The sequence below is a fragment of the Pelodiscus sinensis genome, chromosome 2 (genome assembly GCF_049634645.1).
Source record: "Pelodiscus sinensis isolate JC-2024 chromosome 2, ASM4963464v1, whole genome shotgun sequence".
In the NCBI taxonomy this organism is placed as follows: domain Eukaryota; kingdom Metazoa; phylum Chordata; order Testudines; family Trionychidae; genus Pelodiscus; species Pelodiscus sinensis.
The window spans coordinates 21,659,900-21,684,598 of NC_134712.1; the positions used below are offsets into that span (position 1 = coordinate 21,659,900).

General features: G+C 42.5%; 1 protein-coding gene across 2 annotated transcripts in view; it reads left to right on the top strand.

The window, feature by feature from the left end:
- The window catches only part of MRPL13 (mitochondrial ribosomal protein L13), a 46,070-nt gene that overhangs the window by 15,608 nt on the left and 5,763 nt on the right, over positions 1-24,699 (top strand). The window contains exons 5-6 of one of the 2 annotated variants that reach the window (XM_075920178.1): positions 820-906; positions 8,402-8,523. In XM_075920178.1, the coding sequence (XP_075776293.1) occupies positions 820-906; positions 8,402-8,523 (209 nt within the window). Of the gene's footprint in view, positions 1-819; positions 907-8,401; positions 8,528-24,699 lie in introns of those variants that run through there. The other variant, XM_075920179.1, reaches the window with a different exon arrangement.

Below are 24,699 nucleotides of genomic sequence, written 5' to 3' on the forward strand. Positions count from 1 at the left end.
TGACCTCCTGACTAGTCTTCCTGTTTTTCCTTCATGCTAAGATAGTTTGCACTTTGCTTTAATATTGTTTCCTTGAGAAATTGTCAACTCTTCTGAACTCCTTTATCACTTATTTCTTACCATGGTATCTTATCTATCACTTCTCTTGAGTTTTGTTAAAATGTGCTTTTTTGGAGTCTGTTGTTCTTATTCTGCTGCTGCTCACTGCTTTCTTGGAATCATGAAATCTATTATTGTATGATCCACTTTCACTCAGATTGCCTTGAACCTTCAGATTCACAATGGCTTCTTCCCTATCAACATATCTAGTCCTCCACTACAAATTAGCTCACTCTGGAAGCTTCCATCCTGGGAAATATGATATGTATCTGTTAAATTAGGAGGAAAGTTGTAAATGCTCTTTAATCTTGAGCAAGTATAGTATTTAGAAAGAATTCTGCCCAATGAGGTGGTTTGCGTGGTCACGAGCTAAGGTTGAGTAATGGTTTCCCTTCTGCTGCCCCATCACAGAAAGTGATGGGGACTTCCACTGTGTTGTGCTTCTAAGGCTGTTGAGTGCACAGGAACACAGCCTTGGCCCCTCCAATTTCTGCTGCTCTTCTCACAGTTGCCAGAACATCTGGCCTTTTGGAATGGTCAGGCTCCACCTCCAAATCTGGAGTTCTGGCCTAAGGGGGAAGTTGTTGAAGCAAAGTCCAGGATATGGAGGAATATACAGGAAGAAGCCCAGCCTAAGACTTTCTTACTGTTTATGCTCTTTTGGCATTTCTGCTTCATACATAGATGTATTTTTTCATAATACATATATGTCTCTTACAGATTGTTAAACTGGCTATTTATAGAATGCTTCCAAAGAACCTGCACAGAAGAACTATGATGCAGAGGCTGCACCTCTTTCCAGAAGATGTAAGTCATTAACTGTACTTGGTTATATTTTGATTTCTCATGCTGTGAGGAAGTATAGCTTTGGTTATAGAAATCTCTCCATGAGAAGACAGATAAATAAAAAGCAGCTTGTTTCTATGTATAGCTAAAAGGCATCTTGAAAATATTGTTACACAATAGAAGGCTTATTGTTCTGTATTTTAGCTAAAACAAAGGATCTTTTACTGTTCAAGATTATTTCTAACTGGAAATCAAGATAGAGCACGGTATCTGTACACTTTGCTTCCATGAACTGATTTTCCATATTTAAGGCCTGGTCTACACTGGAAAATTAAATCAGTTTAGTGTGAAAAATCCACATCTGTGAGTGGCACAATTAAACCACCTAACCCTCAGTATAGATAGCACTAGGCTGACTGAAGAAACCTTCCATTGAGCTAGCTACCAACTCTTCAGCAGGTAGATTACTTTCACCAGTGGGAGAACCCCATCTCTTGTGGTAGGTAATTTTTACAGTGAAGCACTACAGTGGCGAAGCTAAGATTTCAAGCATAAAAATGAACCTGTGAATTCACAAGCCATAGGAAAAGTGTCCCCAAGTTATTTCCAGTGCACAAAATTCCCCCTCAAAAAGAATTTCCATGGGCCACTAAGAATCTTCACTATTGAAGGGTCACCATGCTTGCTTCTCAAGGAGGGACAGAACTTGTTAAATTACTTTACAGAGCATAATGCCTCTACATAGAAGGAAGTTTGAGCTCCACTGTTCCTAAACCAAATGATACTCATTCATCAGACTAGTCCACATTCTGGAGTGTAAGGTTGTGCCACTGCCCACCCGAGTGCTTCAAAATGCTCTGCTGCTGTAGCTCTCTGGGCAGGACATTTCCAGCCAGTAGACAAGCATTCCCTGAAGGTACGTCTGCACAGCAACATTATTTCGAAATAACTTAGTCCACGTCTACACAACAGGCAGTTATGTCAAAATACTTTCAAGTTGGAGGACTTCTTATTCCTGTAACCCTCATTATATGAGGAGTAAGGGAAGTCAGAGGAAGAGTGCTCTATTTTGAAATAAATGCTGTTAGATGCTCCCAGTTTCGAAATAAGTTATTTTGAAATAAGATGCTCAATTTGCATAGTTTATTCCAATTTAAAATCTGCTGCTTAGATGCACCCTGAGACAATACCCAGCAACTTGTCACAGTAACTTGCGTTAACATTCACTTAAAATTCAAATACAATGCTAGGTCAATTTACATTAAAAGAAAAACAAGTAGAACAAAAGAAGGTAGAATTTCAAGTGAGTCACATATAAAGGACTCTAGCTGGGAATGGTTACAAGCAAATAAAAATGAAAAATGCTTTCTATAGGTTAAATCCATGGTCCCCAACCCGGTGCCCGCAGGCGCCATGGCACCTGCCGGGCCCTTTACATGCACCCGCAGAGCAATCTGGGCTGGCCCCGCCCCTGGGCGTGCGGCAAGTGCCAGCCCCGGGCGCATGGCCGGCCCCGGGTGCGCCGCACATGCCGGTGCCGACCCTGACCCCCGCCCCCTGGGTGCGCCGCCGGTGCCGGCCCTGGCGCTGGCCCTGGTCTTGGCCCCGCCCCCGGGGGTGCCGCGCATGCCGGTGCCGACCCTGACCCCGGGGGCGCCGCGCAGAACCTGGGCAGCACTGCCTGGGATTGCAGCACATGCCGGTGCCGACCTCGGGCGTGCGGCGCATGCTTGGCCCCTCCCCTAGTCATGTGGCCTGTGAGCGGCCCTGCCCCTGTACGCGCAGCGCGTGAGCGGCCCGCCCCCTGGTGCCCAGCAGCCCCAAAACATTGGGGACCACTGGGTTAAGTCTTAACAAAACAAACCACAACCTTTGTTCAAGATACTTTCCTTACCAATCTACCTTTCATTGAAATGACTGACCAGCCCATCAGGATCTCCCATAGAGTCCTAATGAGCTCAGTTTTTTTGTCATATAAGGTGCAAGACAGTTTTGTGTTCTTTACCCATTTCTTTTATAGCCCAGTGATCCTTTAAAACAGATTGTTTTGAAGAGTATCCCTAAAAGTGATGATGATGGGCAATCACTCATTGACGTGTATGATCATCTTCTATAGAAGCTGTGGACCCTCATGTAGCTGATAAGGCCTATCCTTGAGCCACAGGTTCTATTACGGTGAGGACAGATGTTTCCAGGTTCAGCAGGAAACTATTGAGCATGACTAGAAGCCGGTCTCTCCTTCCTCCTGCACCTCTTCTCCTCTTCAGCATGTTGGTGGGCAAATTCAAAATGCAGGGAGCCATTATGTCGGACTTGTCTCCCTTTTGAGCAATCCTGGGCAAGTGTCTGCCAAATGTCAATGTTGCACTTCTTTAAGTTATCCTTTAGCAAGTCCTTATAACACTTCCATTGTCCTCCCACATTATGGTATCCTTCTTTCAGCTGAGAAAACAGGACTTGTTTTGGGGGGTGATGGTTTGGCATCCAAACAATGTGACCAGTCCAGCGAATTTGCTGACAGATTATCGTCTCAATACTGTTGGTCTTTGCCTCTTCCAGAACACTGATGTTAGTGCACCTGTCTTCCCATTTGATCTTCAAGATCTTGCGGAAGCAGCATTAGTAATACCTCTCAAGGACTTTCAAGTGATGTCTGTAGGTTGTCCAGATTTCAGACCTATACAATAATGTTGAGAGAATGATGGCTTGATACACAAGAAGTTTTATGTCTGTTCGAATGTCATGATCTTCAAAGACCCTGTGCTGTAAACGAGCAAAGGCTGCACTGGCACAGCTCAGACAGTGTTGGATTTCTACATGAATATCTGCCTTGGATGAAAGATAATTCCAAGGTAGAGAAAATGATCAACATTCTCCAGTGCCTCTCCATTGATTTTAATTGATGGGGCACATAGTACCTCATTTGGAGAGGGCTGATGGAGCTCTTTGATCTTGATGTTGAGGGTGAGACCAAGACATGCATAAACATCCACAAAATGTTCAAGATAGCCTGAAGATCTTTCTCAGAGTGGGCAAAAACTGCATTGTCATCAGCATACTGAAGCTCCACGATAAATGTGGTGGAAATCTTACTCTTAGCTTACAGCCTACTAAGCCTAAGCAGCATTCCATCTATTCTGTAGATGATTTCAATGCCAGCAGGGGGCTTCCAAGCAATTAGGTTGAAAATGACTGCAATAAAAACTGCAAACATAGTTGGGGCGACGATACATCCCTGTTTGAATCCTATTTATCAGGGTACATATGTTCCAGGTTCCAGGTTCAAAAAGTTTCTTACATTTTTGACCGCTGGATGCGGCTATCCAGCCAGGAGGAAAAGAAGCAAGACTATTTTTAGGCCACATTTTTTAGCCTCCTCCCCATGAGGGTGAGCAGAGAGGGTCCTAAAGAGGACTGCTCAGCCATGGGTGCAGCAGCCAAGATGCTCGACCTGCCTCAGACCTTGAGCAAGATGAATGAATTACACATTCATTGACTGTGTGTCGGTCTGTAACTAGGAACTTCTGGATTTCACTGTCCTGTTCCCGTCGCCACTCGCCGATTGCCAGTCAATTTTTAACTTGTTCAGGTGTTGTTTTCCCAAAAACTGGAAGATGCTTGTGCGGGCCCTCTTTTAAAGTGGGGAGACTGGTGCACAACAGTCACCACACTGCCCTTGACAGATAGAGGGCTTGAAACCTTTGGCATGGACACCACGATGATTGGAGATCCACTATTTGCTGCAGCTTTCAACTGCCTTCACAGCCGCTGTAACATTACACAACAGTTTCAACTCCATTGTGCAGTTATCCTCCATCTGCTCTACCATTGAGGACTTCTTGGATCACACTTTGTCTGGAACCTCACCCTTTACCATTCTCAGGAGTCATTTGAACATGCAAACCTCTCCGCCACTACAAAGATGTACCAAAAGTAAAGCGCATTCAAACTGGGATGAAGGTTACATGGAGTCTGGTCGTGAAAGAAGTTCTATGCTGATTTCTTCGCCCAGTGGTGTTTGCGGAAATGCCAATTTTTTTTTTTGAAGTCTCCTCTCATTGCTTTGATGGTGCATGGTTGTTTCCCCTTGTTGGTTTGATGGTCCTGTTTATCTTTTATGTAAATTGTGTTTCCATTTTCCTTTAATGTACCTTGGAAATACCTTCCAAGTGGTAGAACCACATTCCTTTGTCTAGAGTAGGAGTAATTGTAGCCCTGCTTGGCATATACACTTTGACAACATGATTTTCATTGTGTTTGTAATTTGAATTTACCCTTTATACATACACCATACCATTGTATGGTGTATGTATAAAGGGTAAATTCAAATTACAAACACAATGAAAATCATGTTGTCAAAGTGTATATGTCAGTGATCAGTACATTAGCTGTCTATTGATAGCTTATATGGTATTTTCTAGATACAGGTAATGACATTAGTGAGGTGACATACATTCGACTAAAGCCTACCGAAACTCACTACCAAATACAAGTGAGTGTCTTGCAAATGCTGTTAGGATTATCATTAAAAATGTTGTTTCTGTACTAAGAGTAATCATAATATTGAATATTGTGATTGGGAGCCTTTACACTAAAATTTATAAAAATTATGTTTAATAAATGAAGCATGTGTACTCAGAGAGAGATTAGGATAGTGGTAATCAGAAAAAATATGTTTGTTTTGTACACCATTTCCTTTTTCTGTCTTAAATCAAGTAAAGATGCATATTAGCAGAAGAGCTAAAATATTACTTTCCACATGAAGTCTTTTAAACCAAGCAGTGACCCATAAATATATATGCTAGCTGTGGTTGCTGGGGAAAACCAAGAGCCTAATATATATTTTCATTTTTGTCATTTAGTCAATTTTTGTTAAAATTAAGACTATGGGTTAATTGCTGTTAACTCGTGATTACTTCTTAAAAAATCAATCATGATTAATCACATTGTTAAACAATTGAATACCAATTGAAATGTATTAAACATTTTGGATGTTTTTCTACATTTTCAAATGCAATGATTTCTATTACAGTATATGATACAAAGTGTACAGTGCTCACTTTATATTTTTATTACAAAATATTTGCATTGTACAAGTGATAAGCAAAAAAAAAGTATTTTCAGTTCACCTCATACAAGTACTGTAGTGAAATCTCTTTATCATGAAAGTGTAATTTACAAATGTAGATTTATTTTTTGTTACACAATGGTGCTCAAAAACTAAACAATGTAAAACTATAGCCTACAAGTCCACTCTGGTCTACTTCTTGTTCAGTCAGTCACTGAGACAAACAAGTTTGTTTACATTTACAGGAGATACTAATGCCATCTTCTTATTTACAATGTCACCTGAAAGTGGGAACAAGCATTCACAATTTTGTAGCTGGCATTGCAAAGTATTTACAAGCCTGATATGCTAAACATTCATCTGCCTGTTCATGCTTTGGCCATCATGCCAGAAGACATGCTTTCATGCTGATGATGCTCATTTCAAAAATTAATGCATTAATTAAATTTGTGACTGAACTCCTTAGGGGAGAATTGTAGTACTCTACATTCTGCAATCTCAGAGGATGACCCAGCACATGCTCATTTTAAGAACACTTTCACAGCAGAGTTAACAAAATGCAAAGTCCACCCCAATGGGAGATTTCTAAAGATAGCTACAGCACTTTGACCCAAGAGTTAAGCATGCTTTCAGATGTCTTAAAAGAGCAACATTCCAATATGCAAATTACAGAACTCAACCCACCAGAAAAAAAATCAACCTTCTGCTTGTGGCATATAACTCAGATGATGAAAATGAACATGCATCAGTCTTCTTTGCTTTGGATTGTTATTGAACAGAAATCATCATCAGCATGGGCACGTCCTCTGAAAAGGTGGTTGAAGCACAAAGGAACATATAAATCGTTAGCACATCTGGCACATAAATGTTTTGTAATTCTTGCTACAGCAGTGCTATGTGAACACCTGTTCTCACTTCTAGGTGACATTGTAAACAATAAGCAAGCAGCTTTATCGCCTGTAAACTGTAACCAAACTTGTTTTTCTGAGTGACCAGCTGAACAAAAAGTAGTACAGAGAGAACATGTAGGCTCTAAAGTTGTAAATTGTTTTATTTTTAAGTGTGGGGTTTTTTGTACATAATTCTACATTTGAAAGTTCAACTTTCATGTTAGAGACTAAACTGTATTTTTTTATTAGGTGAATTGAAAAAATACTATTTCTTTTGTTTTTCATGGTACAGATATTTGTAATCTAACATATAAAGTGAGTACTATACACTTTGTATTCTGTGCTATAATAGAAATCAATATATTTGTAAAAGCAGAATCCCAAACTATTTAAATAAAAGGTAACTATTTTTAACAGCACAGTTAATTGTGATTAATTTTTTAATCACTTGATAGCCCTATTTATGCTTCAAGTTGTGATAAGAAGAAGCTGCATACCAAATTTGGTGGTCCTAGTTCTCACCATTTAGCAGTAGTTCTTAAACAAATGGACTTACAGACAGATGGCATACAGACAGACTCACAAAATCTCTCAAATATATAGTAGGTGTCAACACCCAGGGCTTCAGTGCTCTAAGCATGTGCATTATGTTTGGGGGGTACAATCTATGGAAAGTATTAGAAATTAAACAGACAGTAAAAATAATTTGTTTCTTAATTTGCATTTTGTATAGCAAAAATTTAGAAAAGTATGATTGACTGTGAGCTGGACTGAGGAGATCAAAATTGTATATACCTTTAGTTTTAGTGTCTGGTAATGTACTTTTTTGTTGCACAGCCAAACGGCAACATGGAATATTGATACTAATAACAGTATTAACCTTACGTTTCTTGGAGCACGCTTATTACTTCTGAAGGATTGCTGAGTATGATATAGTACATACTACTAACTGGCTTGGCTCTGATTGCCTTTGAGACTACTTCTGCCCTTCGGCCTTTACCCTTGCATTTCATCAAGTCACTTACTCGTGTCTGAAATTACTTTGAGATGCTTTGTTCTTTATTCCCAGGTCTGAACTCCAGTGAATGTGTAACCAGGGCTCTTTTTCTAAATAACTCACTCATGATTTGGTAGGAATGGAGGGTTAGTCTGATCTTGCAATTGTGGCTTGGGATTTATTTGCATTTTATTGTTTATCTGTTGTCTTTTTAAAAAAATGTCACCACCTTGGGTTGGCGTATTGTCAATATTTATATATTTAATTATAGTCAAGACTGGATATATATTGTTAAGTTCTCTGGTAAGATGATCTATATTATATCTTTTCAAAATCCAGTTCAACTAGTGGTACTAACATTATTTTGTAATAACCTCAATTATGTTGATTAGATGGGTTGATTCATTTAGCACTAAATCCACTGACCTGATGGAACAGTGTTCTGAAAAGTGTAGTTACACACACAATTTAGGTTTCTTCTTCAGAATATCAATGCTTTCAGGAAAGTTGTATTGGTTAAAAGCTAGAAAGCTGAGAATTGTTTATTATTTACTACCTCAGGTTATCCCAGAAGACATACGTAATAATCTTGTAGAGGAGCTTCCTCAGCCACGGAAAATCCCCAAGAGGTTAGATGAATATACACAAGAAGAAATAGATGCCTTTCCAATACTCTGGACTCCGTAAGTATCTTAAAAACCCTTGAAAAGGACATTTCTGACTCTAGATGCTATGCATCAATCTTTAAGGAAACAGATGAGAAAAAGGTTGATTATCACTCTGGGGCATGTTACTTTTTCATATTTACATAATATATAGTTTTGTATACAGTTCATACTTTCAAGTTTGGCTTTTTTTAGGCATGCTGCTAGAGAAGGAAATATCTGCAGTAAACTTTCCCTTCTCTTTCCCTTCTCTTTGTTTTTAATATAAAGAGAAGGTGAGTCTGAAAATTGTCTTTTCCCATTCCTTGTGTATGATTCTCATTCATAGAAAGAACTTCCTTAAATTGTGGATTTGCTTTGCATTACATTATGCAGTCATTAGGCATAGCTGAAACAAGCCTTCACACTTCATCCTATACAATGAAACCATTTATACAAATAAATTATTATTTCTTTGTAGATATTATATGAGGGGGAAAATTAATTTTACTAAACTACAAACCTTCAGACCAAATGTTTGACAAAAAGCATGTCATTCATTCACTTTGATTAAAACTTTCTTTTACCATGGAGAGGTTTTTGTTTTTTTCTTTTCCCATAAAGCTGCAGTAATACGTATATTGCATGTCAATTTACAGTATATTTTAGTTACTAGATTAAAACTCTGATGAGAAAATTCTAGTTATGTTGCATGGAAAATCATCCCTCCAACCCCATGTTCTCTGCCTCTTTTTCCTTCATAACACTCTCATATTGCCCTACTTGTTTCCTCAGACTTGTTGATCGCTGTGCAAATAAGTTGTACTGTATGTCAGATTAAACTGTATGACAATCTCCATTTTCAAATGTTATAGTAAATAGTCATTAACATGCATGAAATTCAAAGGGAAAAAAAGTATTATCAGGAAACAGTGTGCTTTGTGGAAACATGATGACCAAATTATAGCCTCCTGTCCTGTAGCCTGGGAAGAGTGGGCAAAGAATCCCAGGAAAAGGGGGGAGAGAAACATGAAGTATAACTTTTGCAACACTCCCAGCTTCCTAAAAATCTCAAGTGTTCACATTCCCCAGCTCCCGTACCACCAGAGCCTAGTTATAGGGGAGGTTTTCAGCACCTTGCTCCCTGCCCCACCTAATGTAATGTCTTGTACAGTTGATTTGAATATCCTGAAAGGTGCATTTACTTAAAGCACTTACCTGTGCTCATATCTGCCCTAAAAGCAAGTAGAGATTGAATTTATCCCAGAATTAATCCTTGATGTGTCCATGAACATATTAAGAAGTTGGGATTATACCAAAACATAATGAGACAAAATATATCTAGGAGTATGTAGTTTAAAAAAACCTCAGCTCATCCTTTAATTCAGATTTAAAACTGGTGAATTTTAATATTGGCAGTGCACCACTAATTATTTTTTTATTAGTGTGCTTTGTGATTTCTGAAGTGGCATGGTCTGGGGGCAGTCAATGAGAACAGGTTCTGTGGTTTGAAATGTAACTTTTTGGGAAGATCTAGACTACCAAATGCAATGTAAAGACAATATGGAATTATCAACGAATGTGAATATCACTGTTATATTCACAACCAGTTCTACTTATTATTATTATTAATATTATGCATTTGTGTTGTATTACTGAGTCAGGATTAAAATCCCTGTGTGCTAGGAACTATATAGGTGTGTGTGCAGAGACAATCTCTGCATTGGGGAGGTTACAATCTAATATTAAACAATAGATGAAAATGGGGAAAACTATATTTATATAGGCTAGGCGTGCAAATGGCATGAGGGTTCCAAATAATTTAAAATGGCAAGGGTTTTCAGCAAGCAATACAGGTCCTTTAACTAATTAGCATGGAATGCTGGGATAGGATTTGCTGATGCTTATTTGTATCATTGTAAAATTTATATAATTTCTAAAAGATTGTATTGAGAGGCAGCAGGCTGCTAGTGCTCTTAAAAGGCTAAGAGCCCAATATTGAAAACAGTTACTCCTCTGCATTGACCCACACTTGGTCTCATTGGTTCCAGTAGATGAGTAGATGAAACCCTTAGTACTTAACACTTTGATGCTAGCATGTAATAGACTTATTTTTTGTCTCAGTGTTTGGGTAATTGCTGCAGATTCTTAATACTGTAGTGTATTTGTGATTTAGGTTGCATTTAGTAATGATAAAGTATTGGATAATAAGCAAAAGGTCTTTTCAAACAAAGTAATTGACGACAAAGAAAGGAGGAAATATTTTTTAAAATACAAAGTTCAAAAATACGTGGAGGCACAAAAGAGAACATTTTACTTCATAAAAATAGTCCCATCGATAGCTTCTTAGTAGAGAAAAGGAAAAGCAAAATGTTTAAAAATATTTTATTTTTTACAAGTAAGAAAAAAATAGTTTTTAACATTAATTTAAACAAGGAAAAATCACTGGGCTCCTATTTAAAATTTATTCAAACAGGGTTTGCCATCCACAAAAAATAGTATCTTCTTTTCCAGTGGTGGCCAATGTCAGGTGCCCCAGAGGGAATGAACAGAACAGGTAATCATCAAGTGATTCCTCTCCTGTCACCTATTTTCAGCTTCTGACAAACAGGCTGCAGACACCATTCTTACCTTCAGTGGCCAATAGCCATTGATGGACCTATTCTGCATAAATTTATCTAGTTCTTTTTTGAACCTTGTTAAAATTCCGGTCTTCACAACATTCCCTGGCAAGGAGTTCCACAGGTTGACTATGCATTATGTGAAGAAATACTTCCTTTTTGTTTAGTATCAGAGGAGTGGCTGTCTTAATCTGAATCTGCAGAAGCGATGAGGAGTTCTGTGGCACTTTATAGACTAACAGATTTATAGGAACATACGTTTTCGTGGGCAAAGACCCACTTCGTCAGATGCATGTACTTTTGTTTGTTTTAAATCTGCTCCCTATTAATTTCATTTTGTGACCCCTAGTTCTTGTGTTACGGGAGCAAATAAATAACTTTTTCTTGCTTACTTTCTCCACACTAATCATGATTTTTATAGACCTCTATCATATTCCTCCTTTGTCTCCTCTTTTCCAAGCAGAAAAGTCCCTATTTCATTAATCTCTCCTCACATGGCAGCTATTCCAAACCGCTAATAATTTTTTTTGTCTTTTTCTGAACTTTTTCCAATACCAAGATACATTTTTTGAGATGAGGCGACCATATTTGTATGCAGTATTCAAGATGTGGATGTACCACGGATTTATTTAGAGGCAATAAGATATTTTTTGTCTTAATTTCTATCTCTTTTTTCATGTTTCCTAACAATCTGTTTGCTTTTTTGACTGCTGATGCACATTAAATAGATGTTTTCAGAGAACTATCCACAATGACTCCAAGATCTCTCACAAGAGGTAATAGCTAATTTAGTTCCCATTATTTTATACAAATAATTGGGATTATGTTTTCCAATATGCATTATTTTGCATTTATCCGCATTAAAATTCAGCTGCCATTTTGTTGCCCAATTGCCTAGTTTTGTGAGATCTTTTTGAAGCTCTTCACAGTCTGCTTTGGATTTAACTACCATGAACAGTTTATTATCAGCTGCAAATTTTGCCATCTTACCGTTTACTCCATTCTCCAGATCATTTATGAATATGTTGAGTAGGACTGGTCCCTATACAGATCTCTGCGTGATACCACTAGTTACCTCTCTCCAAGAGCCTTTGATAAGGGATCTTGTCAAAGACTTTCCAGAAATCTAAGTATACTACATCTACTGGATCCCCTTGTCCACAGGCTTGTTGACCCCTTCAAAGAAAATTTGCCCCATGCTGAAATTAGACTTACTGATCTATAATTGTTAGGATCTCCTCTAGACACCTTTTTGAAAATTGGTGTCATATTAGCTATCTTCCAGTCACTTGGTACAGAAACTAATTTAAAGCATAAGTTACAAACTCTTGGGTGAATGCCATCTAGTCTTGGTGATTTGTTACTGTTTAGTTTTTATCAGTGTGTTCCAAAACCACCTCTAATGACACCTCAGTCTGGGACAGTTTAATCACCTAACTAGAATGGCTCAGGTTTGGGAATCTCCCTATCATCCTCAGCCATGAAGACTGATGCAAAGAATTTATTTCATTTTTCCACAATGACCTTATCATCTTTGAGTGTTCCTTTAGCATCTCAGTTGTCCACTGGCCCTACTGTGGTTTAGAAGGCTTCCTGCTTATGATTTATTTAAACCAAATTCTATTACTGTTTGAATTTTTGGCTAGCTGTTCTTCAGATTCCCTTTTAGCCTTCCTCATTATATTTTTACACTTCATTTGACAGGGTTTCTGCTCTTTTCTATTTTCCTCACTAAGATTTAACTTCAACTTTTTAAATGAAGTCACTGCTTCTTTTACTTGGTTGCTAAGCCACGATCACCCTTTTTTGGTTCTTTACTGGGTCTTAAACTCTGCCGCTCTTTTAAATTTACCATCTACAAATATGTAAATTTTGCACATAAGAGCGCCTTTTTCCTATCTGAGTCAGAGGCGGTGTTCAGTACAGTCTCTGCCTTTTTAGTTTCTGTGACATACTACACTAATGTCTCTGCATCTCTTCCTTGTCTCTCAAACAGCTTCATTCTCAGGAACCCTTCAGTAATTTCAAATAGTGATAACTAGTCATAGCCCACTAGTCATAGCCCTGTTACACATTAACTGAAAGAACTGAGCCTCCCTTCTTAACAAGGCCTTCTTTAACAAGAAGAGAATTCAGATAGTTTTCCTTTCTGCTGCTAAAAAAGGAGCAGAATACTTAATCCCATAAGGAGAGGACATCAGAACAATTAGTATAAAAAGGTAGGCTTGAAAGAGAGCTTGAACTCCTGGAAGAAAGTAGACTCTAGAGCAGTGGTCCCCGACTTTTTGGGGCTGCCGGGCACCTGGGGGCGGGGCCACACATGCACCACACACCCAGGGCCTGCACCACGCATGCGCCATGCGCCCGGGGCAGGGCTGGCCCTGACACTCGGGGGGTGCACATAAATGCCCTGACAGGCGCCATGGCACCACATTGGGGACCACTGCACTAGAGCATGGGCAGCCAACCTGAGGCTTGTGAGCCGCATACAGCTCTTTGATTAAAAAAAATGCGGCTCCTGCTGCTCAGGCTGGTGGGTGGACACAGGCCAGTGGTTCTGTGCCACATTCCAGCAAGTGGTACCGCTCCGGCCAGTGGCTCTGTGCCGCATTCCAGCAAGCTCACAGCCAGCCGCTCAGCACACGCGCCCCAGTTGGAGGGAGACGCACGTGGCTGTAGTGGCAGCTCCAGCACCAGGCATTAGGTTAGAGCTATGCTGGCAAGCAGGGAGCTCAGCTGTGTTGTGGGACCAGGAAAGGGCTGGGAAACAGGCGCAGGGCTCAGCAGGGCTGCAGGAGGGGGAAGATGCCGGGCGCCAGGACTCAGCTGGGCTGCAGGAGTGGGGAGGTGCTGGGCACAGGGCTCAGCAGGATGGCGGGAGGGGGGAGGTGCCAGGTCCCAGGCGCTGTGCTCAGCTGGACTTCGGGAGCCGGGAGGTACCAGGCGAGGGGCTCAGCTGGGCTGCGCGAGAGGGGGGAGGTGCCAGGAACTGGGTGTTGTGTGTCAGTTGGGCCACCCAGGGGCTGGACTCAAGGGGAAGGAGGGAGAGAGGGAGGAGCAGGGAACCAGCTCTGGACTCAGCAGGTCTGTGGGGATTGCAGGGAAACAGGGCTCAGCTGGGTTGATGGGTTTGGAGAGAGGGAACAAACAGGCAGCTCAGCTGGGCTGCAAGGGGGAATGCAGGGAACTGGTGGTGGGCTCCTCTGAGTTGTGGGGGATGGCCTTTTGGTGAGGTGCAGGGCCGGCACCACGCACCTCCTGCACCCAAATTCCCTCCCAGAGCTTGCACCTCTCACCCCTTCCCAGTGCTTTTTTTGTGATGGTATGTCCCGGGATCATGTACCTGCACCTATTTTTTCCCTGGCATGGCTTTTTTTTTTTTTTCTCAACAGCCCTACCCCCCCCCCCCCCCACACACACACACACACCCCACACCCTGGTACATGACTCTTCACACTCTATCCACCGCTATTTTGGCTCTTCATCTCTAACGGGTTGGCCACCCCTGCGCTAGAGGATAACGGTGACTAAGCTGGAAAAGGGAAGCTGAGGTGTCCTAAATGGAAAGTTGTTTCCCATGCCCATTGTAGACAATGATTTAAGAATGTGATTTTTTTTTCTTAAAAGTTCTATAAATTTCAAATGTTGGCAGGTTTATGATGTGAAATTATGAGTCTGTTACTCCTCAAATGAAGCAGCTACGTAGACATCAGTTATTTGGCACAAAGAGACACCTAGTGTTGTGTTAGGTATGAAAATGCTATTTCAAATATCTCCAGGGATGTGTTGCATTACAAGGGGTACAACCCACAGGTAGTAAAGCATGTAAAAGGCCTTTTATTCTAAAATGTAGGTATAAGGGCTGTTTATTAAATGGAAAATTATAGGTCTTCTTCTAGCTGTCAGAAGAGGCTCAGAAACAAAGTTGTAAAGATAATTCACTTGAGAGATTAATAGGCTTTTAAATACTTTTGTAAGAATGTATTAAAGTACTATACTATGTTTAGGAGATTTTTATAATGGCTGTCAGTTATATCATCTGAAAGTTGTTTTGCTGCCTGCAGCCATTACTAAGACTGAAGATTTTTGGAGCAAGGAACTTCTTTGTTCTGTGTTTGTGCAGTGCCTAGCACAGTGGAGTACTCCCATAATACAAAGAAACAACAATTTTTGTATAATAATAATTTTGGGCTGTGGTCTCTTTAGATTTCATTGAGCAGGATCAGGCCTTGTCAGTATTTAAAACCTTGGTACAGGTTTTAAATACTGAAAGAGTGTTAATTCAGTAGCACTGCTTTTGTCAATCCTCTTTCCTTAGAACGATAGCAGACAGACGGTGAGTGAAACAGCTACTCCACACTACCCGTCCAGCAAGGAAGATGGCTGAACGTGGGAATGGGGGAGGCCTCAAGCCCCACCCTTTCTGCCTGAGACCCACCGCTGTTGCTTATGGCCTCCATGGGAGCCAAGCCCCGCATCACTGTGGAGGCTGCCCCCTACCCCCAGCCTTGGCAGCCTGAGGCTCCACTTCACCCCAAGCATTGGGAGGGTGATCAGTATATGGCCCTGGCCTTTCTCTGGTCCCTTCTCCTACCTTTCCTGGCCCACCCCTCCTGGGACACAGGGAGGGTGGGCAGCCCCAACCTCCCCAACCCTTGAGCATGGGAAGGACTGAGCTTGAAACCCAGGCTGCCCCGGGAGGTTGGGGGAGCCACACTAAATGGGATGGGATGGGGTGCAGAGTATGGGCGGGGCAAGGTGGGCAGTTTGGGAAGGCATTGCCTACCCCTGCCTCTTATACCCATTGCCCATGCCATCCAGCTCAGGCCTGTTCTAGAGAGTAGAAGGAAAGTTTAGTTTCTGAGACAACTTAGTCTGGGGACTGTTGAAGATTTCAACAAGTGTTCTAGTGGCTTTTGATATTAAGTAAAACTATACTTTTGTATGTTGAAATTAGCTTAACAAAATATTCAGAAGATTAAAGTGATTTAATTTTGTGGTGCAGACACTAGGATGGAATTTTCTTCCTCTCCCGCCACCCGCTCATTGTGCAGTTAGCTACATACATTTGAGAGGGATTTCCTTTGCAGCATTAGAGTTTGAGCTAGGAATGTAAAAAAGGTTACAAACCAGTAACCATGTAAGTGATTAAAATCCCATTGGTTACATGGTTAAATGCTGCAGGCTCTCCTGGGCTGCCAGCCCCGCGGGATTGCTGGCCTCATGGGCTCCCGGCACTGCGGGCTGTCAGCTCCCTGCACTGCAGGCTCCTGGAATTTAAGCGTTAACAGGAACCAATGAGCTGATGTTTATCCGTTAACTGGTTAAACTTTTATAACCCAACGTTGAGCATGACGGTGCCAGACAAGATGGACCAGTGGTTTAATGTGTGTGCGCATTTGGCTAATATGATTTTATTTTACCAGATTGAAACTGCAGTTGTACAGGTCAATTTTCCTCTCCTCCTCTAAGATATTCATTAATATGAAGTAGACTACAGGTTGTTGCCTCCCTGGTCCAGCACCCTTAGGACTTGATTGGTCCCAAATGATAGAGTTTGCCGGACCAGGGGAGGTCAATTCCATCCCTCTGCTTATGGGACTGTGGGTTCTGCCAGGGTCAATCTGCAGACCTAGTGGACCTCCCTTGCCCCCAGGCCACTGGCTCCCAGCTACGCTGGCCAGTGCCCACTGCTGCAGCTCTGCTGTCCTGGGGCCATCAGGCTCCACTCACACTGGAGCTGCCACAGCTCCAATACCCAGGGACTGCCGGGGCTCCACTGTCCCAGGGTCACTGTGGCTGGGCTGTCATGGCTTTCAGGCACTGACACTGCCATAACTCCTGGGTGCTTGGGCTGCTATGGCTCTCGAGCTGCTGGGCTCTGCTCTGTGTGGCTGCTGGACTTGGTGACTTCCTAGTACCGCCGTGACTTCCCAGCTCCAGCACTGCCAGGACTCAGGGCATTGGGGCTGCTGTGGAAGCTGTGGCTCCGCTTCCCAGAGCCCCCAGGGCTCCACTCCCTGGGGCCACCAGGTCTTCCGCACTTTCACTACCCCAGGGCCAGTGGAGCTGCTGTGGATCCGCTGCTCTAGAGCCACCAGGGCTCCGCTCCTTGGGGCCATGAGGGCTGCCACAGCTCTGCTCTCCCAGGGCTGCTATGGCCAGCCCCATGGCAACTCAGCCCTCTGGTCCAGCAATATCCGTGATCCTGCCGGACCACAGATGTTGCCAGATCAGAGTGTCCTAGACAAGAGAGGTTCAACCTGTAGAAGGGTGAAAATTGATATATTTTATGCAATATTTTGAAACCAGAATATTGTTGAGATACACCAGAGTAAATTTAAAAAAAGGGATGTCAGCCATAAATCTGAATATAATTTCTGTGTTATCATGTTGCTGCACTATTTGTGCTAACCAAAATAAAACTAGGGAACTTGTTTGCTCTTTAATTTATAAATATCCAATCCTATTTTATTTTAAATGTATATTTATTAATAATGTCTTGTGCAAAACGCTTCACAGCTTGTCCCTTCTTGCCTCTTCCTTTTACTTACTTAAACATGCTCCTCTGAGTGTAGGAGTTTGGCTGAGCCAGTGCATAATTCTCTCCATTCCAGCATTTCTTTGATGGCCCTGTTAACTTTTGCCAAATTTATATAATTTTTGAAAAAGTTCCTTGGCTTAAAAAAAACCAAACCCTTCCATGTGTGATCAGAATTGTCTTGCTGAGGTCTTGTCTACATGCCCCAGTCCAACATAGCTATGCTTGCAAAAGCCTCGGTTATACTGGCAAAAAATCCTTTCTTGCTTACATAAGTTATTTAATTTGTGAACAAAAGCACTCTTTTGCTGGTATAAACTCATTTATTGCAGTCTTTGCATACACTTGAAAGGGTTACTGGTATAACCCCATACTGGCAAACCTTCCTAGTGTAGACCAGTTTATATCAGCAAAAGCACTTTCCTTTCAACAGTAGGGTTTTTGCTTATATAAAAATGTTGGCCTAAAAATTAATGTCCCTGTGTGAAAGAACTATACCAGCAAATTTTCTACAGTTGATCAGACCTCTGTGGTCAGTATCTTGGAAGCCTAATATATTGGTATCATGGAGTCACCAAGCCCTGCTCCCCCATTTGCAGTCGCATGTGACTCTTAGCTGGCAGGTAGAACAGAAGGTTTATTTGTTGACAGGGGACACAGCGTAGCTCAGATTTGTTGTTACAGGAACCAGGAGCAGTCAGTTTTTCTGCTGGCTGGGGGAGAAGGGAGCCTCGCTGGCCTGGAGGGCCGGGGCAGGAGCCCAGAGCTGGTTAGATGGATTGTACTAACTCACATTCCCAGCCACTGCTCACCGTCCCAGGCAGCCCCACCTCCAGCTTTGTCCTGTTTCCAGGCCCAAGTTGTTATTTGCTATCACCTAGCCCTCAGGATGTGAGAGACTGACATACTTCCACAGCGATATATACCAAAGGATACAATAAAAAATGAACACATATGAAAAGGACAAATCAAATTTCAGAACATAAGGGGGCTGGGGGGGAGGTAAATGTCTGTGAGCTAATGATATTAGAGGTGATAATTGAGGAAGCTATCTTTGTAATGTGTAAGATAGAGTCTTTATTCAAATTTAGGTGTAAAGTGTCGAATTTAAGCATGAATGACAGTTCAGAGGATTCTCTTTCAAGTGTAGTCTTAAAAGGCCTTTGAAGCAGGATGCAGGTAATCAAGTCGTTGAGACAATGTCCTTTCTGGTTGAAATGGCAAGAAACTGTTTTTTCTTTGTGATCCTGTCTAATATCTGTTTTGTGGGCATTGATCCTTAGCCGAAGCGTCTGAGACGTTTGTCCAATGTACATAGCAGATGGTCACTTCCAGCACATGATAGCATAAATTATATTTCTGGATGTGCAGGAATATGTGTTCTTGATCTTATAACTCGCTTGGTTAGGTCCAATAATGGTATCAGCAGAGTGAATATGTGGACAAAGCTGGCAACAAGGTTTGTTGCAAGGGAAGGTACCAGGGTTGGTATTAGTGTTTTCTTCCATCATTTGATCTGAGGAAGTGGGCCACGAAAGGTCATCACCTAATAAACCATCTTGTTAGTTTTTAAAGTGCTACATAGTTCTGTTTTTTGTTTCAGCTACACGAGACTAACACGGCTACATTTCTATGACTATTCCACAGCGAGTCATTCCCAGCCTCCCTCTCCTCATGCAGATAGTGCCGCAGTGCCACTCACACACGCAGATAGTGCTATAGTGCCACACACACTTACTCACTCACTCACTGCAGAGCAGCGTAAGACAGAAGGAATGGCAAACCGTGAATGCAAAACCAGAGTGAACTAAATTAGAGGTAAATTAGAGCTAAATAACAGCACAGACCTCTGAAAGCCAGGACTGGCAACTGTAAGCAAACTTTATGAGACTGTGGGAAAGCTGGCTACACCCATGATAAGTGGGCATCCAGCTAACTAAAATCATATCAGACTGCGGATGTTGCCAGATGAGAGAGAGCCAGAATAGAAAGTTCAATCTGTATTTGCAACATCAACTACAGTAATTAATTAATAAATGGTACTTAGGGAAAAGGTATGCCCTGAACAAGTGCAAACTTAATTTTGTATATCTTAAATATAATTATATACAAAACCAGTTAAATCAGAACTTTTCAGTACTACAAAGATAAAAACAAACCATTTCAATGTGGTAGTTTATTAAATATAAATGAAAGATAATGGTGACATTTTATTGTGTGATGTTCTGTCATCAGTTAGTAATAATGCCCTGTTCCTGTGATTCTGATTTTCTCAGAGATGCAGAAGAACACCATTATAATTCATATATACAGGCAGTCCCCGGGTTACGTACAAGATAGGGACTGTAGGTTTGTTCTTAAGTTGAATTTGTATGTAAGTCGGAACTGGTACATATTGTAGGGGAAACTCTAGCCAAACATTTTTTTTAGTTTTGGATAGCATAGGGAAAGGTTAACTCCCCTCTAATGTTTGTTTTGCTGTCTGTTCCCCTGTTCAGAAGACTTCACATCTATTTCTGTCCCTGTGACAAACTCAGGACTAAAGGAGTAACTCATCAAATACCAAACAGCTCTGCACCATGCTTTGAGCTAATAGCTTTATTTCCACACACCACCCAGGGTTCTAGGAGGAGGGTCCTTTTTTTGCTAACACAATGAGGCCAGCACTTTGTTTGTTTTGGTGGAGTCTTTGTTTGCCCAGGGAGCCCAGCATGTATAGGGGGAGGAGGGGCGGAGAGGCTGCTTTTGTCTGCTGTTCGGCAGCCTGTTGCTCAGGGGAGGGGGCAGCCTGTTGCTGGCAGGGGGGGAGGCGTGAGGCGTGCAGGATGGGAGGCCACGGGGGGGGGGCAGCGGGCGTGGGGAGGCACTTTTCCTCTGCCAGGCAGCTCTGCGGGATCCCTGTCCCTGTGGCCAGCTGCTGCAGGCAGAGGCCAGTTGGAGCCGGCCGAAGAGGAGGAGGAGGTGGATTCTAGGACCCAGGTGAGCGAGCCCCGGGGACGCTGCTGCGCTCCTGCAGGAGTTGCCTCACCCCGTTCGTATCTAGGGATCCGACGTAAGTCGGATCCACGTAAGTCGGGGACTGCCTGTATAGTATTTTTATTGGTTAACAGAATTGAAACAAAAAGTGACAGACAACTATAAAGTAAGTGGCCTGATTTTCTCATCAGGACTTGTAACTATTTGAGTTGCATTTATCCATTATCTTAAATTAGAAAGCTTATTTTAAATTTGCATAATAGAAATACAGACATGTTTGTCAGCTAGTAGATAAATCTGTTTAAAATCTGGCTTACTGCATCTTAAACTACACTTGGGGGTTGTTGGTTTTTTTTTGTTTTTTTGGTCTGGAAGCCTGAAAAGAACATGTAAGTTTTGAAAAGCCTTGCTTTCTTGTGATCTGAAATCTACGCATAAAAATCATACAGCGAACAATTGGCCTTCAGCATGACTTACTCAGCTCTCAAAATGAATTCTCCATGGGTATTCAGGAAGGAGGTTCAGAAGGTAAAAAGGAGTCAATGGAAGAAAACTCTGTCCCAGCAAGAGCTAATCATGAAACCCACTGTCATGAGTCACAAATCTGAAACCATTTTGACACTTGTAACACATAAGATTGGCATCTTTATTTTTAGTAAATGACCCATACAAGTAGGAATTTTTGCAGAGATGAATTCTTGTGGATTATAAGTAACAGGGAGCATTCCATAGACAGTGCACTCTACCAAATTCCTTTTCTTCTGAAAATCTTGTGGTAAACCAGCACAAGTTAATTCTGGCCAAGCCACATTTAACTTGTGTTGGTTTCCCTTCCATTCTGTCATACCCCCATCTCATAAATAGTTCAAACTAGTGATGATAGATATCAGGTAATTGAATAGGCATGTAACCTCATAAAATCTTAGCGGTTGCACAACTATTCAGTGGTCCCAGGGAGCAGGTGCAGCACCCAATGTGCTCCCGGCCCTCTGCCAACCCGCACTGCTACCTCTTAGCTGCAGCAGCACGGGATGGCAGGCAGGAGCTGGTCTGCTAGGGGAACCAGTTTAAAAACCAGCTTCCTGTGCAGACTGGCTGCCTGCTACCCCTGTGCTGCTGCCTTTGATACAGAGAAAGCAGCGCAGGGTGGCAGCAACCCCTGTCCACAAGGGTCTGAGCTCCCCATGGACAGAGACTGCTGGGAGGGGGAGCGGTGGAGGAGGCTGCTGCAAAGCAGCCTCGGTCCGCAGTGGTCTGGGCCCACCACGGACAGAGGCTGGTCCGGTAGCAGCCCCTGTCCACGGGGAGCTTGGGCCCACCATGGGCAGAGGCTACTTCACAGCAGCCTCCCCTGTCTTCCCTCCCTCCCCAACCCACGGGGGGCGCCTGATGGCAGCTGTAAGGGGCATGCAGTGTCCCCTACAGCTACCATCAGGAGCCGCGCGCCCGGCTCCAGCAGCGCCAGCCCCGCGGCGCCGGACAGCAGCACCCTTGTCCCCATGGCTGCGGGGCCCTGCACGGCCCGGCACGTGCGCCAGCGGCGCTGGCCGGGCCGGGCTAGGCAGCGCATGCGCCATGTGCCCCATGGGCGGGCCCCAGGCTTCGTGCTAGCAGCCGTGGCCGACATGCACATGCACTGTGCGCCCTGGAGGCAGGCCCGCACCCCCTGGGCGGGCCTGCGCATGTGCCCTGCACCCAGGGGCAGCGCCGCACTCCCCGGCCCAGGGCACCAAAAGGGCTTGGGCCGGCCCTGCCTCTGATGCAGAGGCTGTGGTGGGTGGAAAATGCAAGTCATTAACAAGATTAACTGGTAAGCCTAAGCTTATGAGTTAATTGTATAGTCGACTAGTCGATGACATCCCTAGTTCAAGGGCTAGCAATCAGGAAAGCACTTTGTTGGGACTTTGTTGCCAAGGAGCTGGAGCTGTGCAGAAAACCGTGCACCTCTATAGACGGCCTTTGTCTCTAGAAGTTCCACCAACATCCCCAAGCTGTGCATGCCAGGCCATCCAACCACTACCACAGAGGAGCAAATATCTTCCTTGTCCCTGACAATATAATTAATTATCTATGCAATCTCTAGTATAGTTAATGGTTTCCTACTTGGGTTTTCCCCACAACACATTTGCACTCAAGAGGCTGATATGATTTACATAAGCCAGCTATCCATAGAATCTTGTATTGCCCATTAGGATGAGTCCTGCTCCTGCAACACTTTATACTGCTGTGAAGATACAGACAGATATTGTAATAATAAAAAAACCTAGGAATTCTGATCTGAAATTTAAGAAGTTGCTGTGCTCAAATAGCATACTTTAGCTGTTTAACTTTACAGTATTGAATTACTAGGAGCCAGGGACAATAGTATCTTGCATATTGGAAGCTTGCAGACAGGTTGTAATTTTTCTGCAAAAAAAAGGTTTACAGAATGGTTGTAACTATTCTGCAAAAAATTCACAGTGTTGATCGCATACAACCATTACCAGCTGCCTTTCATACAGAATTGTTATTAATTCTTATGGAGTTTTTATGTATGTGAAAACTTTTTTGTTTCCTTATTCATACTAGCAAACAAAATCTAAACGAAGTCATAACCTGTAAATTCCCTTTTCACCTTTTCCATTCCATTAATCTTTGTGCAAGTATGTTAGCTTTAAGGCATTGACCCTTTATAGTGCTGATATGAATTTAATTCCCGTTTGAAAATTCTTGCATGTCATTGGTAAGACTGCAATGATTATCTGGACTTTCCATCTGTTTCTTGGTCACTTTCCTCAACTATGAGGGGGGATGATTGCCTGCAGGTGCAAAGAGAAATGCGGTTTGAATACTTCGAAGTTTTCAAACCAAGTGAGCACTGCTGACTCAGGAGCAGGCACTGACAGGTCATTTCTGTAGGAGTATTGGCAGTCTTCATATTTCCCCATTTAGTAAAGACAGCTTTAAAAATCATTGTGTAGAAGACCTGACAATAGTGGCAAGTGAGGAATACTTTTAGAATATGTATGCCATTGTTCAGGGAAAATCAGTAGATGACTCCATTAAGTTTGGCTTCATATCAGTTATTTGAAATGCATAAGACTGCGTAAAAGGTGTCAAAACTACCATTGTGATTTTGAAAAGAGGTTTTATAAAATGAAGATTCTTCATTACTTTTTTTTTAAGCTGGGTTGGAGAGAGACTTGCCTCTCCTCAAGAGCAGCATTTAATTGGCCTTATGTAGTGCAAAAACTTGGCAAACATGTAACTTGTTCTTTTTGGGGAAGGAACATTCATTTTGCTAATCATGTTGTGACATTAATCTTATTGCACGTAAGCTTTAAGGAGCATGTGCTTCATGCTGCCCTTAAGACCTACTTTTGAAATATTATTCTTTGAAAGATTGATATATGAAAAATTAATCTTGTCAAAAGGAACAGTGACTATTTAATGTAGAAGTACAGGTTGAACCCCCTAAATCCGGGACTCTCTGATCTGGCAACATCTGTGGTCTGACGAAACCGTGGATGTTGCTGGACCAGAGAGCCCCGGCGCCTGGGAGTGTGAGCCAGTCAGGAGTCCAGCGGTGGGAGCCCCACTATCGGGACTGGTGAGCCTTGTCCCAGTGCAGCAGCCAGTCATGGAGAGCTCTATCCCTGGCGAGCCCCATTCATCTTACAGCATTGGGGCGGAACCAAGCCCAAGCCCCATAGCAGCAGGACCAGAGACCAGTGGCAGTGGGGCTGGGGGGCCAGAGCAAAGCCAGCCAAAGGGATGGGCAGTGTCCTGGGAGGCCAGTGGCAGGGGACCTTCCCTAATCTGACAAATTCCCTCATTTGGGATGGGTCAGTTCCCGAGGGAGCCAGACCAGGGAGGTCCAACCTGTACTAAGCAATAATAGTATACTGCTTTACAGCATTTTTAATCCAAGTATGTTAATATAAATATTAACCTATTATCTTAAGACCACTGTGAAGTAAGCAGAGTTAGTTTGCAACTGTTTATTCTGACTGATTTTATAAAAAAATGTGTTTCTCCCACAGCAAGTTTTCTACATGGGCATTAAGATGCTGGTCTTCTTATGCGAGAGACTGCTGA